The sequence below is a fragment of the Lipotes vexillifer genome, unplaced genomic scaffold, assembly GCF_000442215.2.
Source record: "Lipotes vexillifer unplaced genomic scaffold, Lipotes_vexillifer_v1.1 scaffold382, whole genome shotgun sequence".
Lineage (NCBI taxonomy): Eukaryota > Metazoa > Chordata > Mammalia > Artiodactyla > Lipotidae > Lipotes > Lipotes vexillifer.
In genome coordinates, this window is record NW_006780611.1 from 11,277,813 (window position 1) to 11,295,439 (window position 17,627).

At 57.9% G+C, this 17,627-nt stretch overlaps 1 protein-coding gene across 1 annotated transcript; it reads left to right on the forward strand.

Annotated features, from left to right (window-relative positions):
* The first annotated feature begins 3,544 nt into the window (after positions 1-3,544).
* On the forward strand, positions 3,545-16,866 carry IL2RB (interleukin 2 receptor subunit beta). The gene is made up of 9 exons (XM_007454111.1): positions 3,545-3,629; positions 4,070-4,184; positions 5,037-5,115; positions 7,782-7,887; positions 9,351-9,499; positions 10,842-11,007; positions 11,575-11,695; positions 13,045-13,129; positions 16,048-16,866. The coding sequence occupies exons 1-9, from the start codon at positions 3,545-3,547 to the stop codon at positions 16,864-16,866; spliced, it is 1,725 nt and encodes a 574-aa protein (XP_007454173.1).
* Positions 16,867-17,627: the final 761 nt, after the last annotated feature.

Sequence of the window (17,627 nt, forward strand, 5' to 3'; positions counted from 1 at the left end):
CCCCCCCTGCCGCAATAGGCCCGGTGCCCCCCCCCCCGACTCCCCCATTCCCTCACCGCCCCCAGCGGAGGAGGGAGATCTTTATCTGGCCCCTGGTGCCACAGGAGTTTCAGGCTTTCTAACCAGCCAGATCTCCCCCGCCTCCCCACCCCGGGCCTTGCCCCCTCCATCCTCTGCACAGGAAGTGGGCTGGCCCTGGGGTTTTAGTCTCTGGTGGCTGGCCCCATCAGCCGTCTACTACCTGGGCCGAGGGAGCCGGAGCTGGGCCCTGGGGAGATGGCTGCAGTCCCAGCAGTGGAGAGAAGCAGAGAGAGCACGCCGCAGCCCCATGTCCCAGCTAGGTAAAGTCTCACCTTGCCCTTACCCTGCCCCTGCCCAGTCCCCAGGTACCCGGGGCTCCCTCCTGGCCCCTGCCACCAGCCAGGGGGCTGGAGGTGAAGATCACGGGGATGACTTTCAGCTCTGACTCAGATTCTCCAGAAGTTTCTGCCTGAACTCCCATCTGCCAGCCCTCACCCCCAACCTTACCTTAGAATCCCCCGGTGACAAGGCAGGCCCTGCTCTCATGGCTCAGGCTTGAGGAAAAGCTGGCCCCTGGTCCTAGGCTTTCCCTCCCTCCCAGCTCTCCCCATGGGAGGCCGGGGGCTACTTTGGGATGTGGGCTTCCCCAGACCCCGTGCTGGGCCCCCCAACCCAGAGGGGTGGGGAAAGAGGTGGGAGTCCTGGGAGGGGCAAGGCCAGCTGAGACTCAGATGTGCTGGGTGCCCAGAGGAAGGTGTGGGATGTGGGTGGGAGAGATGCGGCCTACACCGGGGAGGCGCCCCTGTGTAAAGGATACCTTAGGAGGCTGTGGGGCGAGGGGAAAAGAGAGGGACGGATGCCTCTGAGACCTGGCTATGAAGTGAGTGTGCTGCGAGGTTTCTGGGAGCCCTTGGCTGGAGGCCGGACCCCTGGGTTCAAGTTCAGCTCTGTCCCTTACTTGGCTGTGTGACCGGTCAGGTCAGTAGGCCCTCCAGGTGCTTCCGGAGGGGATGGGACTCCATCTCTGGGGCTCCCTGCGGGTCAGGCTCTCCCTCCACTCCTGGGGGCCGAGACCTCCCACGCTTAACTCTGTTTGGAGCACCTGAGAGGCGAAGCCATCCCCAAGGGTCCCCCTGCTTCCCCCACAGCCAGCATCCCACGCCCAGCTGGGGAGGCACCCCCAGACTTAAACAGCAAGAGGGAGCCCTGTGGTGGGGGGTTTGGCCAGAGAGGATGAGGGGAGACGGGGTCCATCAAGGTCAGAGGTCAGGTAGGACGTGTCTCCGGCTACCGAGCTTGTGCCTCATGTCCTCCCCCAGCCGCCCTGTAGCCTACATCCCATGATGTCAGCCCTGGCAGAGCCTCAGACTGCAACTGACTGAGTTCAAATCCCAGCTTTACTCCAAGAGGCTTAACGAGTACCTCAGTCTTCTCATCTGATAAAAGGAGTCATAATGGTACCTACTCATGGGGTTGCTGTGAACTTTAAATGAGGTAATATCTGCAAAGTGCTAATGGCAGTGCCTGGGCAGCGTGAGGGCTGAGTATTAGTCATTATCACCACTATCGTCATTATCACCATCACCACCATATCATTACCGTCACCATTATCACCATCATCACCATTGTTATTCTCTTCTTCTAACTTGACATCAGACGACCTGGGTTTGAGTCCCATCCCTTGGGACTGAGCATTAGTCTTGGTGTCTATCAAATAAGGATGACAACACACACTCTCAGGGCTGTGCTGGGTACCTAATGAGTCACTAAGTGTGATCGGCTTTGCAGTCACAAAGGGCAGGGCACACGTGCGTGGGTGTGCATGAGAATCCAGGATGGAAGGCACTGGGGACTCAGAGGTCCCACTTGCCCTCCCTGAGGCTGGGCCTCTTCCTTGCTCTGTGACCTTGAGCAGGTTCCTTAACCTACCTGAGACTCGGTTTCCTCCTCTGCAGGAGGGAGCAGCCTTGGGGCCTGCTAGAAGCCCTCCTCACCCTTCCCCCTGCATCCTCCTTGCACTTTGCCCTCTTGGGGCTCGCTGCGGCACCCTTTCGGCTCTAGGTGGAGGGGAGCTCATTCTAGATGATGCTACTTTTGCCCGACTTGCTTCGGCTGGGGCTGTGGTTTGGCCCTGACCTTCCTGTGATCCTGAACACCTTTGCCTCCACCCTCCTCCTCTCACCCTGAGGCTCTGTGCCAGATCCTGTCCTGGTCCTGGCTGGCCCTGCTGGCGAGGGTCCGGCCCCAGGTGACACCCTCCAGGGGATCCACAGGGCCCCTCCCCAGGACCATGATCGATGAGTAAGGGGCACAGGGGTCTTGCTGGAGCCCCTTGCCTGGGCTCTGCGCCCTATGGGGTCCCAACCCTGCGCCCTTTGCTATAGGGGGTTGGAGGGTCCAAAGAAAGAGGCAACCAGGTCCGCTCCGGGAGTGTTGCCCTGTGGGGATAGTGGGATGGGCAAGGAGGTGCCCCCGGGTACTTCTCTGGGCTCCTTTCCACACACAGGCCAGATGCCCACTGGTCGGCCATGCCCCTGTCGGTCCCTGACTCCCCAGGGTGTGGATGGATATTGTGGGCCTTACCTCTGGGGCCGGCGCCTGGGACACGGTCTGGGCAGGGCAGAACCATGTGAGGGAATGGGCTTTGGGGTGGAGCGCGGGGACGGAATCCCAGCTCTGCCTCTTCTGCGATGTGACCTTGGGCGGGTTAATGGCTTGGAGCCTTGGTCTCCTCATCTGTGTAAGGGGACAATGCATGCACCCAACCCCTGTTGCTGGGCAGATTAGATAAGCTGGTGTACGGGAAGCGCCTGGCGCAGGGTGGGTGTTCACAGGTTCAGTCCCTACCCCCCACCCCACTCCCTCCACAAGTATTGCTGTGAGGTATTGTTGTGAGGCAGTCAGCACACGTTTATTGGGCTGCAGGCAGTCTACCCTGGCTCAGATGCACAGCTGCCTCTTATCTGCTGTGTGATCCTGGGTAATCTGCTTCACCTCTCTGTGCCTCAGTTTCTCATCTGAAAATGGGGGTAATGAGTGTATCTCCAGTAGGTGCTCTTATTGCTGCAGTTAAAGAGTTTAACATACAGCCCAGCATAGAGGAACCTCTTGACAAATAGCTTTGGTGTGGTTAAGGGAGCAGCCAGGTAGAGAGGAGGTGGGTTCTAATTCCAGCTCTGAGCTGGCCTCCCTATGTGGACGTAAGCAAATCTTTCCTCTTTCTGGGACTCAGTTTCCCCAACTTTTGAACAAGGGCTTGGGCCTGCTCTGAGAGTCCTTTCAGCAATGACAACATGGGTCCCAGAATCTCAAAAGGGAAGGAAAGAACATGTGTGGGATAGAGGGACCAACAGATACGAAGGCCCTGAGGCTGGCATGGTGGGGAGCAGAGGGGTGCACCTTGAGAGGACAGGGCCCAGCCGGTCTCTTGGGCAGGGGAGGACGTGGCTGGGTGCTCACTCGTGCTCTCTCCCCTGCTTTCTCCATCCAGGGCTCCCTTCCCCAGCTCCCACCCGTGGCTGTGATGGCGGCTCCTGCTCTGTCCTGGTGTCTGTCCCTCCTTGTCCTCTGGCCCCTGGCCATCCCTCGGGCATCTACATCGGTGAACGGTGAGGACCCTGGCATATGAACCGCTGTGCTTTCCCTCAGGGAGGAGGCCAAGGCCCTTCTAGAACATCTTCCAGGACCCCTGCTTCTTGGCAGAAGCTCCATCCGCTGGGGCAGGAGGTGGCGGGGAAGGGGGGCAGTGGGACCAGAGACCAGGTGTCCGCCTTCTCCCGCAGCCCTCCACCTGCCCGCACCGCACCCACGTGACCCTCCAAGCCTCAGGAAGACACTGTCTTCTTGTCCCTGCCCGGCCTCGGCCTGTCTGGGGGTCACTGCAGGCTATGGGGCTCAGTTTTGTCCTCTCCCAGATGGATTCACGAACCCCTTCTCCGCCTGCCAGGATTGACTACTTGCTCACCTGGTAGGTGCAGGAGTGCCGGGCGAGCCCCGGAGGCCTACGGGCGCCCTGCAGCCAGCCACGCACGCCTCACGCTACCAGCAGGTGCTTCTGAGCTCACTTGCTTCTACGATTCGAGAGCCAATATCTCCTGTGCCTGGAGCCGGGATGGGGGGCTGCAGGTCGCGACCTGCCACATCCACGCCCAGCCAGATAAAAGGTGTGTGTGGGGTCGGCAGACAAATGTACAGAATCTCAGGGAGGTGAGAGCTGATAGTCACTGACTTTTAGGCTATTGAAATCCTAGCTCTCAGACCCCAAGAACTCTGCACTTTGAGAATCTTGGACTAATAGGACCCACAGACTCTTGGTGCCACAGGAGTCTGGAAGAACGTGTGGGTCGGATATTTAGACTCCTGGAGCCTGAGTGGCAGTGGGGCGTGCAGTCCAGGCTGCAGTGGAGGGGCTGGGCATGAGCCAGACAAGGTAGTTTGGGCACATTTGGCTGCTCACCTGCTATGCCGAGGCTGGACTCAGTGTTAGAGGCAAAGGGGCAGAAGGGGGATCCCCAAACTTATTGAGTAACCTGGGATTTTGACAGATGCCTAGGGCAGCTGTGGAGACAGGGAACTGGGGAGTGGCTGGGGAAACTGGAGACTGGGAGGGAGGTGGTGAAGTGTCACCGTGATCCAAACACCCTGGTGGCAGCCAGCAGAGGTGGCTTTGGCGTTTGGTCTTGGCTCCCAGGTGGATGGTGATTCCAAGAGGCTCTGAAGGCCCCATCAAGGATCATCTTCACCCTGAGCCCTATGGGGAGACTTTGAAGGGCTTTAGGCGGGGAAGGCCGTGTGTCCTGAACTGGTTTGTTTCTAGATCACTTTAGCCGCCGTGAGGCCTGGCTGGGATGAAGAGGCAGGAAAAGATGCTCACGAAGGGAGGTGGGCACCTGGGGGTTGGCATAGAGCCCGGGCACAGACCAGCAACGCTGCATGGGGACTCTCCCAAGGGCCAGCTCTGGGTGCGGGGGGTGGGTCCGTCTTTTTCTTCTAAGAGGGTTCTTTTGTCTTGAAAGGCAGTGGAACGAATCCTGTGAGCTGTTCCCAGTGAACCCGGGATCCTGGGCATGTAACCTCATCCTAGGACCCCCAGATGTGAGTAGCCGTAGCTGAGGGGAGAGGCCAGGGGGCCGGTGGGTGCAGAGGGGCGTCCTTCCCGGGGAGGAGCTGGAGCCCAGCAAGCCCAGTGGCCAGGGGCTGCGGTAGAGCAGGCTTCTGGGGCTGAAGAGGCAGAAGGAGGGAGGTGGCATCCAAGGAGAACAGAGGCCTGACGTGGGGGTCGAGGGATCTGAGGTACGTGAGGCATCTGCCACTCTGCCTCTGCTCCTGCTGTGTCCCCCGTGCTTTGTGGAGCCTGTGACACTCCTGTGTTCTTTATCAAGTGGGGAGAGCACCTACTAGTCATAATAACCTCCATATCCGACTCCTCCCGAGGTCTGGGCAAGTACAGGGTGGGGTGGGGTTAACAGTGTGCATCGCAGAGCTGGACGGTCCGGGTTCCATCCCTGGCTCCATCGTATACCAGCTGGGTGACGTTGAGCATCTTCTGAGTCCCAGTTACCCCTTCTGTAAAAGGGAATAATAACGATCCTTACCCGGTAGGGTTGTTCTGAGGATCAAGCGAATGCCACCCAGAACAGAACATGCACTTGACACGATTGCCAGGGGATCCTTATGACTGTGCGTGGGTACCAGCACTGTCCCCTTCTTACCAATGAGGAAACTGAGGCTCAGAGAGGTGAGGCCCCTGCCCAAGTCACATAGCCAGGGAGAGGCAGAGCTGGGATTGAACCCGGGTCTGTGAGACCCCCAGCCTGGGCCTTTCAACCTTGCACTAGGCTGCCTCTCAAAGAGCAGGAGGCTGTGTGCATCAGATTATTGTCTGGCAAACCCTTCTTGGCAGCGGTGGGCACCAGGGATGCCCAGACCACATTTTCCAACCCTTATCAGGTTCTTCACATTCTCCAGGAGCAGGAGAATGTGGAGATGAGCTCACATGACACAGTGTAGCTGATAAAGGCAGAGCCCCTCGAACCAGATTGCTGTGCCCGTCCCCTGGAGCTCTGCAGATGGTCTGGCTTCAGATCCTGGCCCCATCTAGCTGTGTGGCCTTAGGCAAGTCCCTCGGCCTCTCTGCGCTTCAGTCTCCTCACCTGTAAGATGAGAATAGTAATTGTGCTCGTCTCATTGGGTACTGAGAGAATTAAATGAGATAATATACATGAAGTGCTTAGTAGAGTGCCTGGCACAGGGTCAGCGCTCAGCAGAATGTATTGTTGGCATCTTTGTAACAACGACAATTACATTAATAATAATACAGTAAGTCCCCTACATACAAAGCTTCAAGCTGCAAACTTTCAAAGGTGCGTGTGTGCATTTGCATGTCCAATCGTGTAAGTTAGTTCACGTGTCTGGCATACATTGTCACGTGCATGTATCCTCTACCAGTGGTTGTGCTTTATGCACTTTACTGTCCAGGACTGTATAGAGGACAGTAGTGCAGTGTCTTTCTTTCAAGCCCGGGATGCCTGGTGGGAGCAAGCATAAAAGCCGTGGAATATAGCCGACTGTGTTACTTGGCTACCTAGGCTAACTTTGTTGGACTTAACGAACAAATTGGACTTACGAACGTGCTCTCGGAACGGAACTCGTTCCTATGTAGGGGACTTACTGTAATAATGTGATGATACTATTATTATCTGGGAAAATCTGGCCCCCACAGCAGCTGGTAGACGGCTGGGGCAGGGTCCTCGGGGTGGGGTCAAAGCAGTTGCTCTCCGCTCCAGGAAATCTGATGATCAAGTTCAAGGTTTACTCACAGTGGGCCCTGCGGCAGGTCAGAGGGGCTGTGCCCGGGGTCCTGGGCCTGAAAACACCACCCCGGACCCCAGAATGCAGATGCTAACAGAGCCTGCACCAGACCCTCCTCCTGCAGGGCTGCAGAGCTGCCCTCCGCACAGGGAGGAGGCCGCTGTGAGCTGTTCACTTGGCCAGGGCTACAGTCTCTGTGGGGCTCTGGATGCAGAGGCCTGAGTTTGCATCCAGGCTCCCCTGCTGACTGGTTGCGTGATTTGGGGCAAGGCCCCTAACCAGTCCCAGCCTCAGGTTTCTTACCTGCAATGTGTGGATGGAAAGCTGTGAGCTTCAGCCAGAGAAGCGCCTAAGGTACCTGAACAGAGCCTGCCCAAAGGAGATGCTCGGTTCCTGGCCATCTCCTTCCAGAAAAGTGAGGGTGCGGGGCTGGAGAGAGATGGGGAGAGGAAGTTTTCACACTCAGAGCTATAATGCAAGCATAGGTCCGGACCTGCACCTTCTTGGGGGCTCATCCTGCTTGCACACCTCTTGTGACGGGGAACTCCCTCCCTCCCAAGGCAGCTCACTTCACTTGGATCAGGGATTGACAAATTACCATGGCCCATGGGCCAAAACCAGCCTGCTGCTTGTTTTTATAAATAAAATTTTATTGGCACACAGCCAAGCGCATTCGGTCTCATGTTTTTTCACGGCTGTTTTCACACAACGACGGCAAAGTTGAATAGTTGTGACAGAGACCACATGACCTGCAAAGTCAAAAATATTAACTAACTGACCCTTTTCAGAAAGCTTGCTGAGCCCTGCCTTAGGCAGAGGGACTCAGGGAGGGGGTCCAGCTTGTCGCAGTCACGGTCTCCCCTCCTGTCTTCCCCCATCCTCATCCCAGCAGCCTCCCCCTCCCGGCACCAGCTGCTGGCAGCTACATCCCTGGCCTCTTTCCCCTGCAGTCTCAGAAAATGACCATAGTTGACATCATCAACTTGACCGTGATGTGCCGCGAAGGGGAGAGGTGGAGGAGGATGATGACCCAGAATTTCAAGCCCTTTGACAACAGTGAGAGAGGACTCCAGGGTGGGGCTGGGAGGGGGTTGGAGGGGTGGGCACCTCCCTCCCTGTCTCCCCCTCTGGGGTCACCCTGCTCCAGTCTCTCCCCATCAGCTTCCATGCCCACATCTGACCAACCCACTGCTTGCTGAACTTGGCATGAAGTCCCGGGTTGCTAGCCTGGCGTTCAAGGCCACTTGGCCTGGCTTCCCTCACCAGCACGCCTCCTCTCGTGGCCTATATTCCTGCCACACCAAAGCCCAGCTCTCCAGATTCAGCTTGCCCATCCATGCCTCTGAGTCCTTGCACGCGCCAGCCCCATGCTTGGAAGGCTCTTCCCACCCGGAAAATTCTCACTTACCCTTCAAGGCCCAGTGTAGAGTCACCTCCTCCAGGAGTCCTTCCCAGACTCCCCCACCTCTTTCAGGGTGTTTATGTCCTGGGTCTTTGCTGCCTGATTATGGGTCTGTCTCCCTCATTGGGCTGTGAACTTCCCTGAGGGTAGAGCTTCTGCCATCCCTGTGTCTCCATTCTGAATAGTCAGCATCAGGCTCGATCTGGGCAGTGCTCTGGGAAGGTTTGTTGAACGACTGAGTGCTCTGCCCCACCCCCAGCTTTCACCCCCCTCCCTTCCCGAACTTGGAGGTCATCTCTAGGGAAGAGACGGGGGCAGAGGGTGAGATCCAGGGTTGTACATGCAGCCCTGCCTTAATTGAGTGTAATCTGACTGGCAGATCATTTAACATGTCTGAGCCTCAGTTTCCTCATCTGTAAAGTGGGGATAACCAGTTACCCGCTGCCCGTGGTTGCTGTAAGGAGTCTATAAGCCAAGACACAGAAACTGCTTAGCACGTGCTCAGTAAACATTTGCTTATTATTATTTGTGTGGTTCTACAGAGTCTCAGAAGCATAAAAATTTAGAACAATTGAACTTCAGAATCATACAATCTTACAATCATATAAGGTTGATGAGATAGAATTAAATAAAATAAATGAGATGATCCAGGTAAAACTCTCTGATCAATTCTAAGTGCAGAGAAAGGCTGCCTTGATTCATTCATTCAGCAGGTATTTAATCAAGGGCCTACCATGTGCCAGGTAATGTTCCAGGCACCAAGGATACCCGAAAGAATCAAGTCGTTGCCATCAATGAGCTCAGAGTCTGGTGGGGGAGACAGAAAATGAATAAAGGACCAGAAGTAGATATTTAATACGTTGGGTGTTGATAAGTGCTAGGAAGAGAAATGAAACAGGTGAGGGGCACAGAGAGTGGTGGGTGGTTGGGGAAGGCTTCTCTGAATATGTGGTATTTGAGCAGGGACCTGCCAGTCTCTGGGGAAAGGGAACGCAGGGAGGGAGAAACAGCCTGTGCAAAGGTGGAGGTGGGAGCCCGGCACGGTTTCTCATCTCAGCATCAGCCTCCAGTGTCCCCCAAGCTTTTTCTCTCTCCTTTTTTCTCTTCCCGTCCCCAGTTCGTCTGATGCCCCCCCACTCCCTCCAAGTCGTCCACATAGGGACCCGCAGATGCAACATAACCTGGAATGTCTCCCAGTTCTCCCACTACATTCAAAGCAATGTGGAGTTTGAGGCCCGGACAAGGTCCCCGGGCCACAGCTGGGAGGTGAGTACCTAGCTCCATCCCGACCTGCCCTGATTCCTTCCTGTCCTCGTCACCCTGTCCATCCTTCATCTCAGCAAAGCCGCAGAAGCCCCTAAGCAACCCCTGCCGCTCCTCTGTACTGCCTGCCCTGCTTCCCCCTCCCTCCGTGTGTCCCCTGACACCCCAGGGGTCCAGCTGGTGGTGGATTCCAGGCAAGATTTACAAAGCCAAGAGGCAGGCGACTGCCCTCTCTGGAGACTTCAGAGGCCCTGAGCAGCCACCCTTCCCTCTTCAAATCCAGTGTGGTCCAAGTCCACAGGAGTTGGGACTTCCTGATGGTCCAGTGGTTAAGACTCCGCCCTTCCCTTGTAGGGGGCGTGGGTTCGATCCCTGGTCGGGGAAATAAAGTCCCACACCCCAAGGGGTGCTGCCAAAAACAAACAAACAAAAACAAGTCCACAGGGGTTGGTTGCTTACTCATTCACTTATCCATTCCTTTATTCGCTCACTCACTCACTCACTCACTCACTCACTCAACAAACATTCACTGAGTACCTACTACGTGCTAGATGCCGGGAGAGAGTGGAGGGCGGGCCTGATGAGCTGCCTGCTCTCAGGAAACTCACATGGGGGATGGGGGCAGACAGCTGGTGCCCAGAAACAGGAGACTATGGGATGTCGATACACACTATCATGAAAATTAAATGTGATAACGCAGTTGAGGAGGGCTGGGCCAGGCTAATTCAGACTCAGGTGACCAGGGAAGGCCTTTCTGAGATCTGGGGCTCAAGCAGGAGCTGACCTTTTGAGGATCTGGGGTGGGTCTTCCAAGCAGAAGAAAGAGCCATTGCAAAGGCAAGACATGGCCTGTGTGTCTAGGGCGCCGGAAGAAAAGCGAAAAGGGTGATGCAGAGGTGGGAGAGGCGTTTGGGAAATCCCTCTTTCTGGTCGAGTGGAGAATAGACGATAGCAGAGCACGGGGTGCGGCGGGGAGGGGAAGCAGGGCGACCTTGTATGGTGCCCAGAGGTGGTGGGAGCTCAGACCTGCAGGAGAAAGGAGCGGAGAGAAGGCGGGAGGGTGCAGAAATATTTTCCGGAGGTGGAACCAGGTTCTGGACGAGGAACCAGCTGATTGGCAGATGGCTTTGGATGTGGGAGGCGTTTAGGATGACCCTGGAGTTTTGGGGCCCAGGAACTGGGTAGTCAGGCAGCCTTTCTGTAGGATGAGGGGACAGTGGAGGGCAGGCGGCTGGAGGGAAGAAAGGAAGGTGCTGTTCTGCTCGGCGTCTCGGCCAGCCCTGCCACAGGAGGTGAGGTGGGCAGTGGGGACCCCTCTGGTCTGACAGCCCTGTTTCTGCCCCAGGACGCCCCACTGCTGACCCTCAGGCAGAACCAGCAATGGATCTCCCTGGAGACGCTGGCTCCAGACACGCTGTATGAGCTTCAGGTGCGGGCCAGACCCCAGCTAGGCAACCACGAGGCCTGGAGCCCCTGGAGCCAGCCTCTGGTCTTCAGGACGAGGCCTGCAGGTACTGAAGGGGAGCTGGGGTGGGGATGCAGCTCCGGCGGGAGGCAGTGGCTGGTGCGGGAGGCTTGGGGTGTAGGTATAGAGCCCTTTGGCCATCATTAGCTCACTTGATGTGACCCACAGGGTGGGCAACATGGGTGTGTTTTACAGATGGGAACAGGGGATCAGTGAGGGGGTGGGATTGCCATTGGCCTCGTGAGTTAGTGGGGAGGCCGGTGAGGCTCCTTCCACTCTCTCCACTCTGAAACTTCAAACTCTTGGTTTCTGCCGAGGTCAGGGGTGGGCTGTTTTCACCAGTTAGCCTGTTTCCTCATCTGTAAAGTGGGTACCATGGTACCGAGGCAGGGATGCTGTGATGAATCACGTCGGCCGTGATGCCCCATGTTGGCTGGGCACACAGCAGTTCTGCTGGACCAGCTGGGACCCTGTAAAGGCCTTGGGTCAGAGGTCGGCCTGTCCCTCAGCACAAGGTCATGGGTGGGGGATGCTGGATTGAGCCAGGGTGGGTGGGGCCACTTCTCTAACCCCTCCCCTTCTCCTCTCCCCGCGCCCCCCCCCCAACCGGCAGCAACCAGGAAGAAGACCCTGTCCCTTCCTTGGATGGGCCACATCGTGTTGGGTCTCAGCTGCACTTTTGGTTTCGCCCTCTTGGTTTACTTGCTGACCAGCTTTCGGTACAACGGGCTGTGGTAAGAGCGCTCCCTTCCCTGTCTTTCATCCTCCTGTCTGACGCCCGCCGCCAGGTCAGGCTCTGGGCTGAGCCCCCTGCTCTCACTGTCCAGTGCCCCCTCTGCCCTCCCAAGAGCCCCCCCTCCCCCCCGCCTAACACCTGGCCTTTCCGCCAAAGATGGAAGCCCAAGGAACCAGCCCGAGGGGAGTGGGGCAGGGAGAGCCCCACGAGAGCCCTGCCCAGAGCATCATGCCCAGGGCTTGAGTATGTGTGTGTGCACGTTCCAGCCGCCTGTGTGTTGCGGGGCCTGGGCTGGGTACGGTGCTGAGTGCTGGGAACGCAAGGGCAACCACAGGCATGTTGTCCCATCTTCATGGACCCACAGCCCCATGGGGGAAGGCAGATATATCTCAATCATGCACGTTTATAACGACACACGTGATTAGGCTGGTGAAGGAAGGAAGGTACCATATGTACTGGAAGCAGACAACAGGGAAAGGAACCTCAGCTAAGGGGTGGCCGGGGGTTGGGGGGGTGCTTCCCTGAGGAAGTAATGATTCCACTGAAATCTGGAGGAGAAGTGAACCAGGCAGGGAAGGGTCGGGGAACACATCTCAGGAGGAGGAAATAGCTTGTGCAAAGATCCTGGGTGGGAGCAAGGCAGGAGCATTCCAGGAACTGAAAATGCAGGGAGGTGGGTGTGGCCAGAGACCAGAAAGGAGTTTGGGACCCGAGCCTGGGCCTCTGGGTGGCAGCCAGGTTTTCTGGGGTCTTGAGGCTGTGGCATACAACTTGAGGCAGATGCACACAGATACTGGGGCACTCAGCTTGGCAAGCAGAGCATGGGCTGGAATCCAGCCTCCATTCACCACTGCCCCCCCCCACCCCCCAAAAAACCCCAGGTGCCCTTGGGCAGTGCACAGCTTGAACCACCGTCCATGGCAGCCTTGACTAGGTGGCCCACCATCTGGCCTCTCTCCTACCTCCCTCCTCTTGGTTCACTCTGCTCCAGTCTTCTTTGTCCCCTACCGCTCTGGCTTGCGTGGTCCCCCACCCTCACATCCTTCTCTTGCACGGCAACCTGCCCTCTGTCTCCACATTACAATGAATGGGAAACTTGCACACTTGCTTCGCTGTCTGGCTCCCCATTAGAATGTCAGTTCCTTAAGAGCAGGGACCTTCTCTGTTGGCTATTCTCGTGTCCCCAGTGCCCAGCACAATACCCTCCCTTACTGGGCACACGATCAATACCGACAAAATAAATGAACAGCTCTGCGCCCTGCCCTCAGAGCTGCGGGGCTGATGGCAGGACACTGCGGTCCCCTTCCCTTCTCACCCTCCTTCCCTCCCTTCCTCTGCCCTGTGCAGGCTGAAGAAGGTTCTGAAGTGTCACATCCCAGACCCCTCGGAGTTCTTTGCCCAGCTGAGCTCCGAGCACGGAGGAGATTTCCAGGTAGGAGCCTGGCGGTGGAGGACAGAGTAGGCAGCTGGCACGGGCTGGCCAGAGGGTGGGCGGTGGTGTGGAATGGGTGGGGAGGAGGTGCAGGAACAGCGGGTTTTTGGAAGAAGAAATGTAAAGTGAGCTGCCTCGCGTGTGGGCACGGGCCCCTTTCCCCGGTGTTCTCAGGCTGAATGGCAGCTCCCGTCTGAGCCAGACTGCCTGGGCTCTAACCCTGGCTCCACCACTTCCTGGCTGTGTGGCCTTGGGCAAGTTCTAGAACCTCTCGGTGTCTCAGTTTCCTCACCTGTAAACTGATGGGTGGTGGGGGGATAATGTTACTATGTGTATGGTCCCAAGGACGTTGCCTGGCACACAGCAAGTGCTCACGAAGCTCCAGCCAGAATTACTGGCACCAGGCTGTGGATGGAGCAGGATTTGCCAGGTGCAAGTTCTCTCCACCCCGCTCCCCGTGCAGACCTGCTCCGTAGGGCTAGTGCTTGCCCTGCTCGTGCAGAAACTCCCCGGCCAGGCTACATGACTTATCACAGACGTTAGCAAGGCCTCTAGGCGTTTCTAGTTACAAAACAGATTCATTTTAAAAGTGCACGCCCACATGTCAGCACACTCAGCGCCATTTAAAGTTTAGTCGTCTCCCCTCCCTCAGCCCACACATGCTTCAGGAAGGAAGTTTCAAGGGGGTAGCGGGATGTGGGGGGCTCCTTCTACCACCCCACCCCCAACTCTAGGCTCCCTGGATTGGTGTTGGTGGAGGAGGGGTGAGGTGGGGGCGGAGAGAAGCCAGGAGGAAAGTTGAGGGGCTGGAAAGCCATGCTGGACCAGAGCTGTCAGGAGCTGGCTTTGGTGTTCTCTATCAGGGCTGATCAGAGCCCCTTCTGGAATTCTTCGGAAAACTCCCATGACTGGGGGTAGCTTACCTACAGCACTCTTGATGTGGGGGAATGTATCTCCTTAAAATTCCTCCTTCAGCCCTAAATGTAGTGAGCTCCCCATCAACAGAGGTATTCAAGCCATCCGGCTGGAGGCAGGACTAGATGCCTCCTCAGACCTCTTCTGCCTTGAAGTCCTTCTCATTCTATGGGCTTAGGACATTTTGTGGTGGGACTGGGGTCCTTTCTAGAGAGTTGCAAGCCACTCCATCTTCCCACGTGGTCATCCCCAGGTCTAGATGCCTGGCCCAGGCCTGCTGTGTGGAGGGGGTATCCCGAGGAGGCTCTGGGGATGCATGATGTGACTGAGGGCTGGCCAAGAGGGACCCCACCCCCTCCCTTGCATGTGGGTGACAGGCCAGCTGCTGTCTCTCTCTCTGCCCCAGAACCCCTGGCTCCACGACCGCAAGGCCCACTGCTCAGCCTGTGGGACCTGGGAGTGCGTGTGCCAGTGTATGTGAAGGGGGATGAGTTTCTTCCTGTGCCCCCCGCCCACCTGTGCTTCAGGGCATTGTGGATGGAGGCCTAGGCCCAGGAAGTGCCTGACCACGCACACCTCTGAGGGCGGCCCATCGAGGCCCAGCACACCAGTGCCGGCCCCAGGCCTGCCCGCTTCTTTTGGCCACTGCTCAGCACTGCTGCCTGGCCCTGCCTCCGCGGCTTCTCCTAGCGTTGGAGCCACACCTGACCTGGCTCTTGCGCTGCCTCCCTAGCCTGCTATCCCTCTGCCATCCTTAGTCTGTCCTCGCTGTCCCTCTCTCTCGGCCTTTTCTCTGTAACATGAACTCCGGTTTGGGGGAGGGGGTAGATTTTGTCGAGTGGCTCAGCCCTGGGAGCTCACTCCAGGGATGGAGAAGCAGGATGTTTCTCTTCTGGTCCATTAATACATCTGCAGAACATCAACTGGGCCCCTAGGCCCTGTGCTGGGCACAAGAGTGCAGGGGGCCTGGTCCCTGTGCTGGCGGGACCACAGTCCAGCTGCAGAGGGCTCCCAGGACAGAAGGCTGTTGGGGGTTCTCAAGTGCACCCTCTTGAGGCCCCATCACCCTGCCCTGAGGGGTGAACACTCCCCTACACTTCTGCCGGGTAGTCTGCGTTTTACCTGTGCCAGGTGTTTCCACCTTCATTGTCTTCTTTGACATCTCTCTGCTGGCCCATAGTGAGGAGTCAGGAAAGGGGCAGCTAAATGTTGTGGAATTGAGGCTCAGAGAGGTTCAGTGACCTGCCCAGGGTCACACAGCTAGAGAGTGCCAGCGCCAGGGCTGGAAGCCGGGTCTCCCTGTTCCTTGCCAGGCCTCTGTGGACTCCAGAGCAACTGAGAAGTGCTCTGATGGGTGCTTTCCTTTCTCCGTGGATGGAGGGTGTGGGCGGTGGAGGGTTGCAGGGCACCAGGAGGGAGTGGTCAACTGGGGGACAATTAGCTCCCCACTGGAGATGGTTCCATGGCAGTGTGAGTGGGGAACCTGGGACCCAGCTCTTCCACCTGCTGGCTGTGTGATCAGGGCCAGGGCACAGGCCCTCTCTGGGCATCTGTATGGTGACCGTGATGTGCTTTCGGGACCCTTTCTGCCTCAGCAGTGGTTGGTTGGTTTACACACTCACACTGGTCCCCACCAGACACTCTGAGGATTCTACCCATTGCTATGTTCCCGGGACCGAGAGCAGCACCAGGCTCACAGGAGCTGCTCGATAAACAGTCACACATTGAACCAAGACATCCCCTGGGCACCTACAGAGAGCCAGGAAGGCCTGTGCTGGGGCTGGGAAACAGTCACAACCCCTGGGCTGATGCAGAGGGTTCCCCAAAAGAGTGGGCAGGGTTTGTGTGTGTGTGTTTGTGTTTGAGAGGTGGGGGCTACAGTCAAGGAGGGCTTCCCGGAGGGGGCAGCCCTGAGCAGACTGCTGAAGGAGGACGAGATAGGGGATGTTGCTGAGTCTGGAAGAGGTGGCCACTCACCCTCCCTCTGCTCTTTCTCCTGGCAGAAGTGGCTCTCCTCGCCCTTCCCCTCATCCTCCTTCAGCCCCAGCGGCCCAGTGCCCGAGATCTCCCCACTGGAGGTGCTGGACGGGGACGCCAAGGCCACGCAGCTGCTCCTTCTGCAGCAGCAGGACAAGGGCTCGTCATCCTCAACCGAGACCAGCGGCCACTCGGTGACCAGCTGCTTCACCAACCAGGGCTACTTTTTCTTCCACCTCCCAGACGCGCTGGAGATCGAGGCCTGCCAGGTGTACTTTGCCTACGACCCCTTCACGGAGGAGCCCGATGAGGGTGGGCCCGGGGTGCCAGAGGGGGCCCTCCTCCCACCCCTGCCGCCTCCGCCAGGGGAGGAGGATGCCTACTGCACCCTCCCCTCTGGGGACGACCTGCTGCTCTTCTCTCCCAGTCTCCTCGGTGGCCCGGGCCCCCCGAACACTGCCCTGGGGGGCATTGGGGCTGGTGAAGAGAGGCTGCCCCCCACCCCGCAGGAGGGAGTCCCTGGGGACTGGACCCCCCAGCCCCTGGTGCCCCCCAGCCCGGAAGCCCCTGACCTGGTGGATTTGCAGTCACCCCTGGAGCATGCGCTGGGAGAAGCAGGAGAGGAGGTGCCTGTCCCCAGCCCGAGGGAGGGGGCCGGCTTCCCCTGGGCCAGCTCTCCTGGGCAAGGCCAAGTCCGGGCCCCCACCTCCTGCCTGACCCTGAACACCGATGCCTACCTGTCCCTCCAAGAGCTCCAGGATCAGGACCCGGCTCACACAGTGGAGACATTTGCTGCTCCCCGGTCCTACGGCCCAAGCCAAGAACTTCGGGGAGAGGCACTTTGACTCCGCGCTCCCGCATCAGTCGTGGAGTCCTGGGGGTTTTGCCTCTGAAGCGTCCCTCCTCTCTCTTCAGGGAGAATTTGGGGTTCTCCACGGGCCTTCAGCCTGCGCTCCTCACAGGGCTTCCTGCCCCAGTCACACCCCCTCGCACCCACCCACCGCAGGACAACCAGAGTGCTCTTTCCAGAATACAAAGAGAGCTGTGCTGCTCCGGGTTTAAAACCCTGCCGTGGCTCCCCACTGCCCTCAGCACCACGTCTCGGCCCGCCCCTTGCCTCTCCAGCATCGTGTTGGGACATTCCCTTCTGGTAGCCTCCCAAGAGTCCTACTGAGCCACTTGAAGCTCCCCCATTCCCCCACACCTTTACACATGCTCTTCCCTGTGCCTGGGGTGCCCTCGCCTCCCTCATCTAGGTGACAAGCTCCCTTTATCCTTCAAGTGTCAGTTCTGCTTCCCTGGGAGGGAAACACCACCTCCTTCAATGTGCGCAAACTTTGAGATTCGGTGCTGGAGGGACAGGCTCTCAGGGTCACAGGGTGGCTGAACAAAGTGGCCCTGTCACTTCCCCTTTGGGATCTCTTGTGACCTTTGAATGCTTGGCTACAGCATCCTTAACGCCGTGGCCCAAGCAGGGACACAAATGCCCCGGCAAAGTGGACACCGGCTGGATCTTTCCACGATGGCTTCACAGTAGCATGCTGCTGGAAAGTAAACCCCTCCTAGTGGCAGGTCCTGATGCTGTCACAGGGAGCCCTCCCTTGGG

Bases quoted from the DNA above. Each gene is read 5' to 3' on its own strand.
- IL2RB (XM_007454111.1), top strand. From the start codon at position 3,545: ATGGCGGCTCCTGCTCTGTCCTGGTGTCTGTCCCTCCTTGTCCTCTGG. The intron at 3,630-4,069 runs GTGAGGACCCTG...CGCTACCAGCAG, and splicing joins GGCATCTACATCGGTGAACG to GTGCTTCTGAGCTCACTTGC. The intron at 13,130-16,047 runs GTAGGAGCCTGG...TTCTCCTGGCAG, and splicing joins AGCACGGAGGAGATTTCCAG to AAGTGGCTCTCCTCGCCCTT.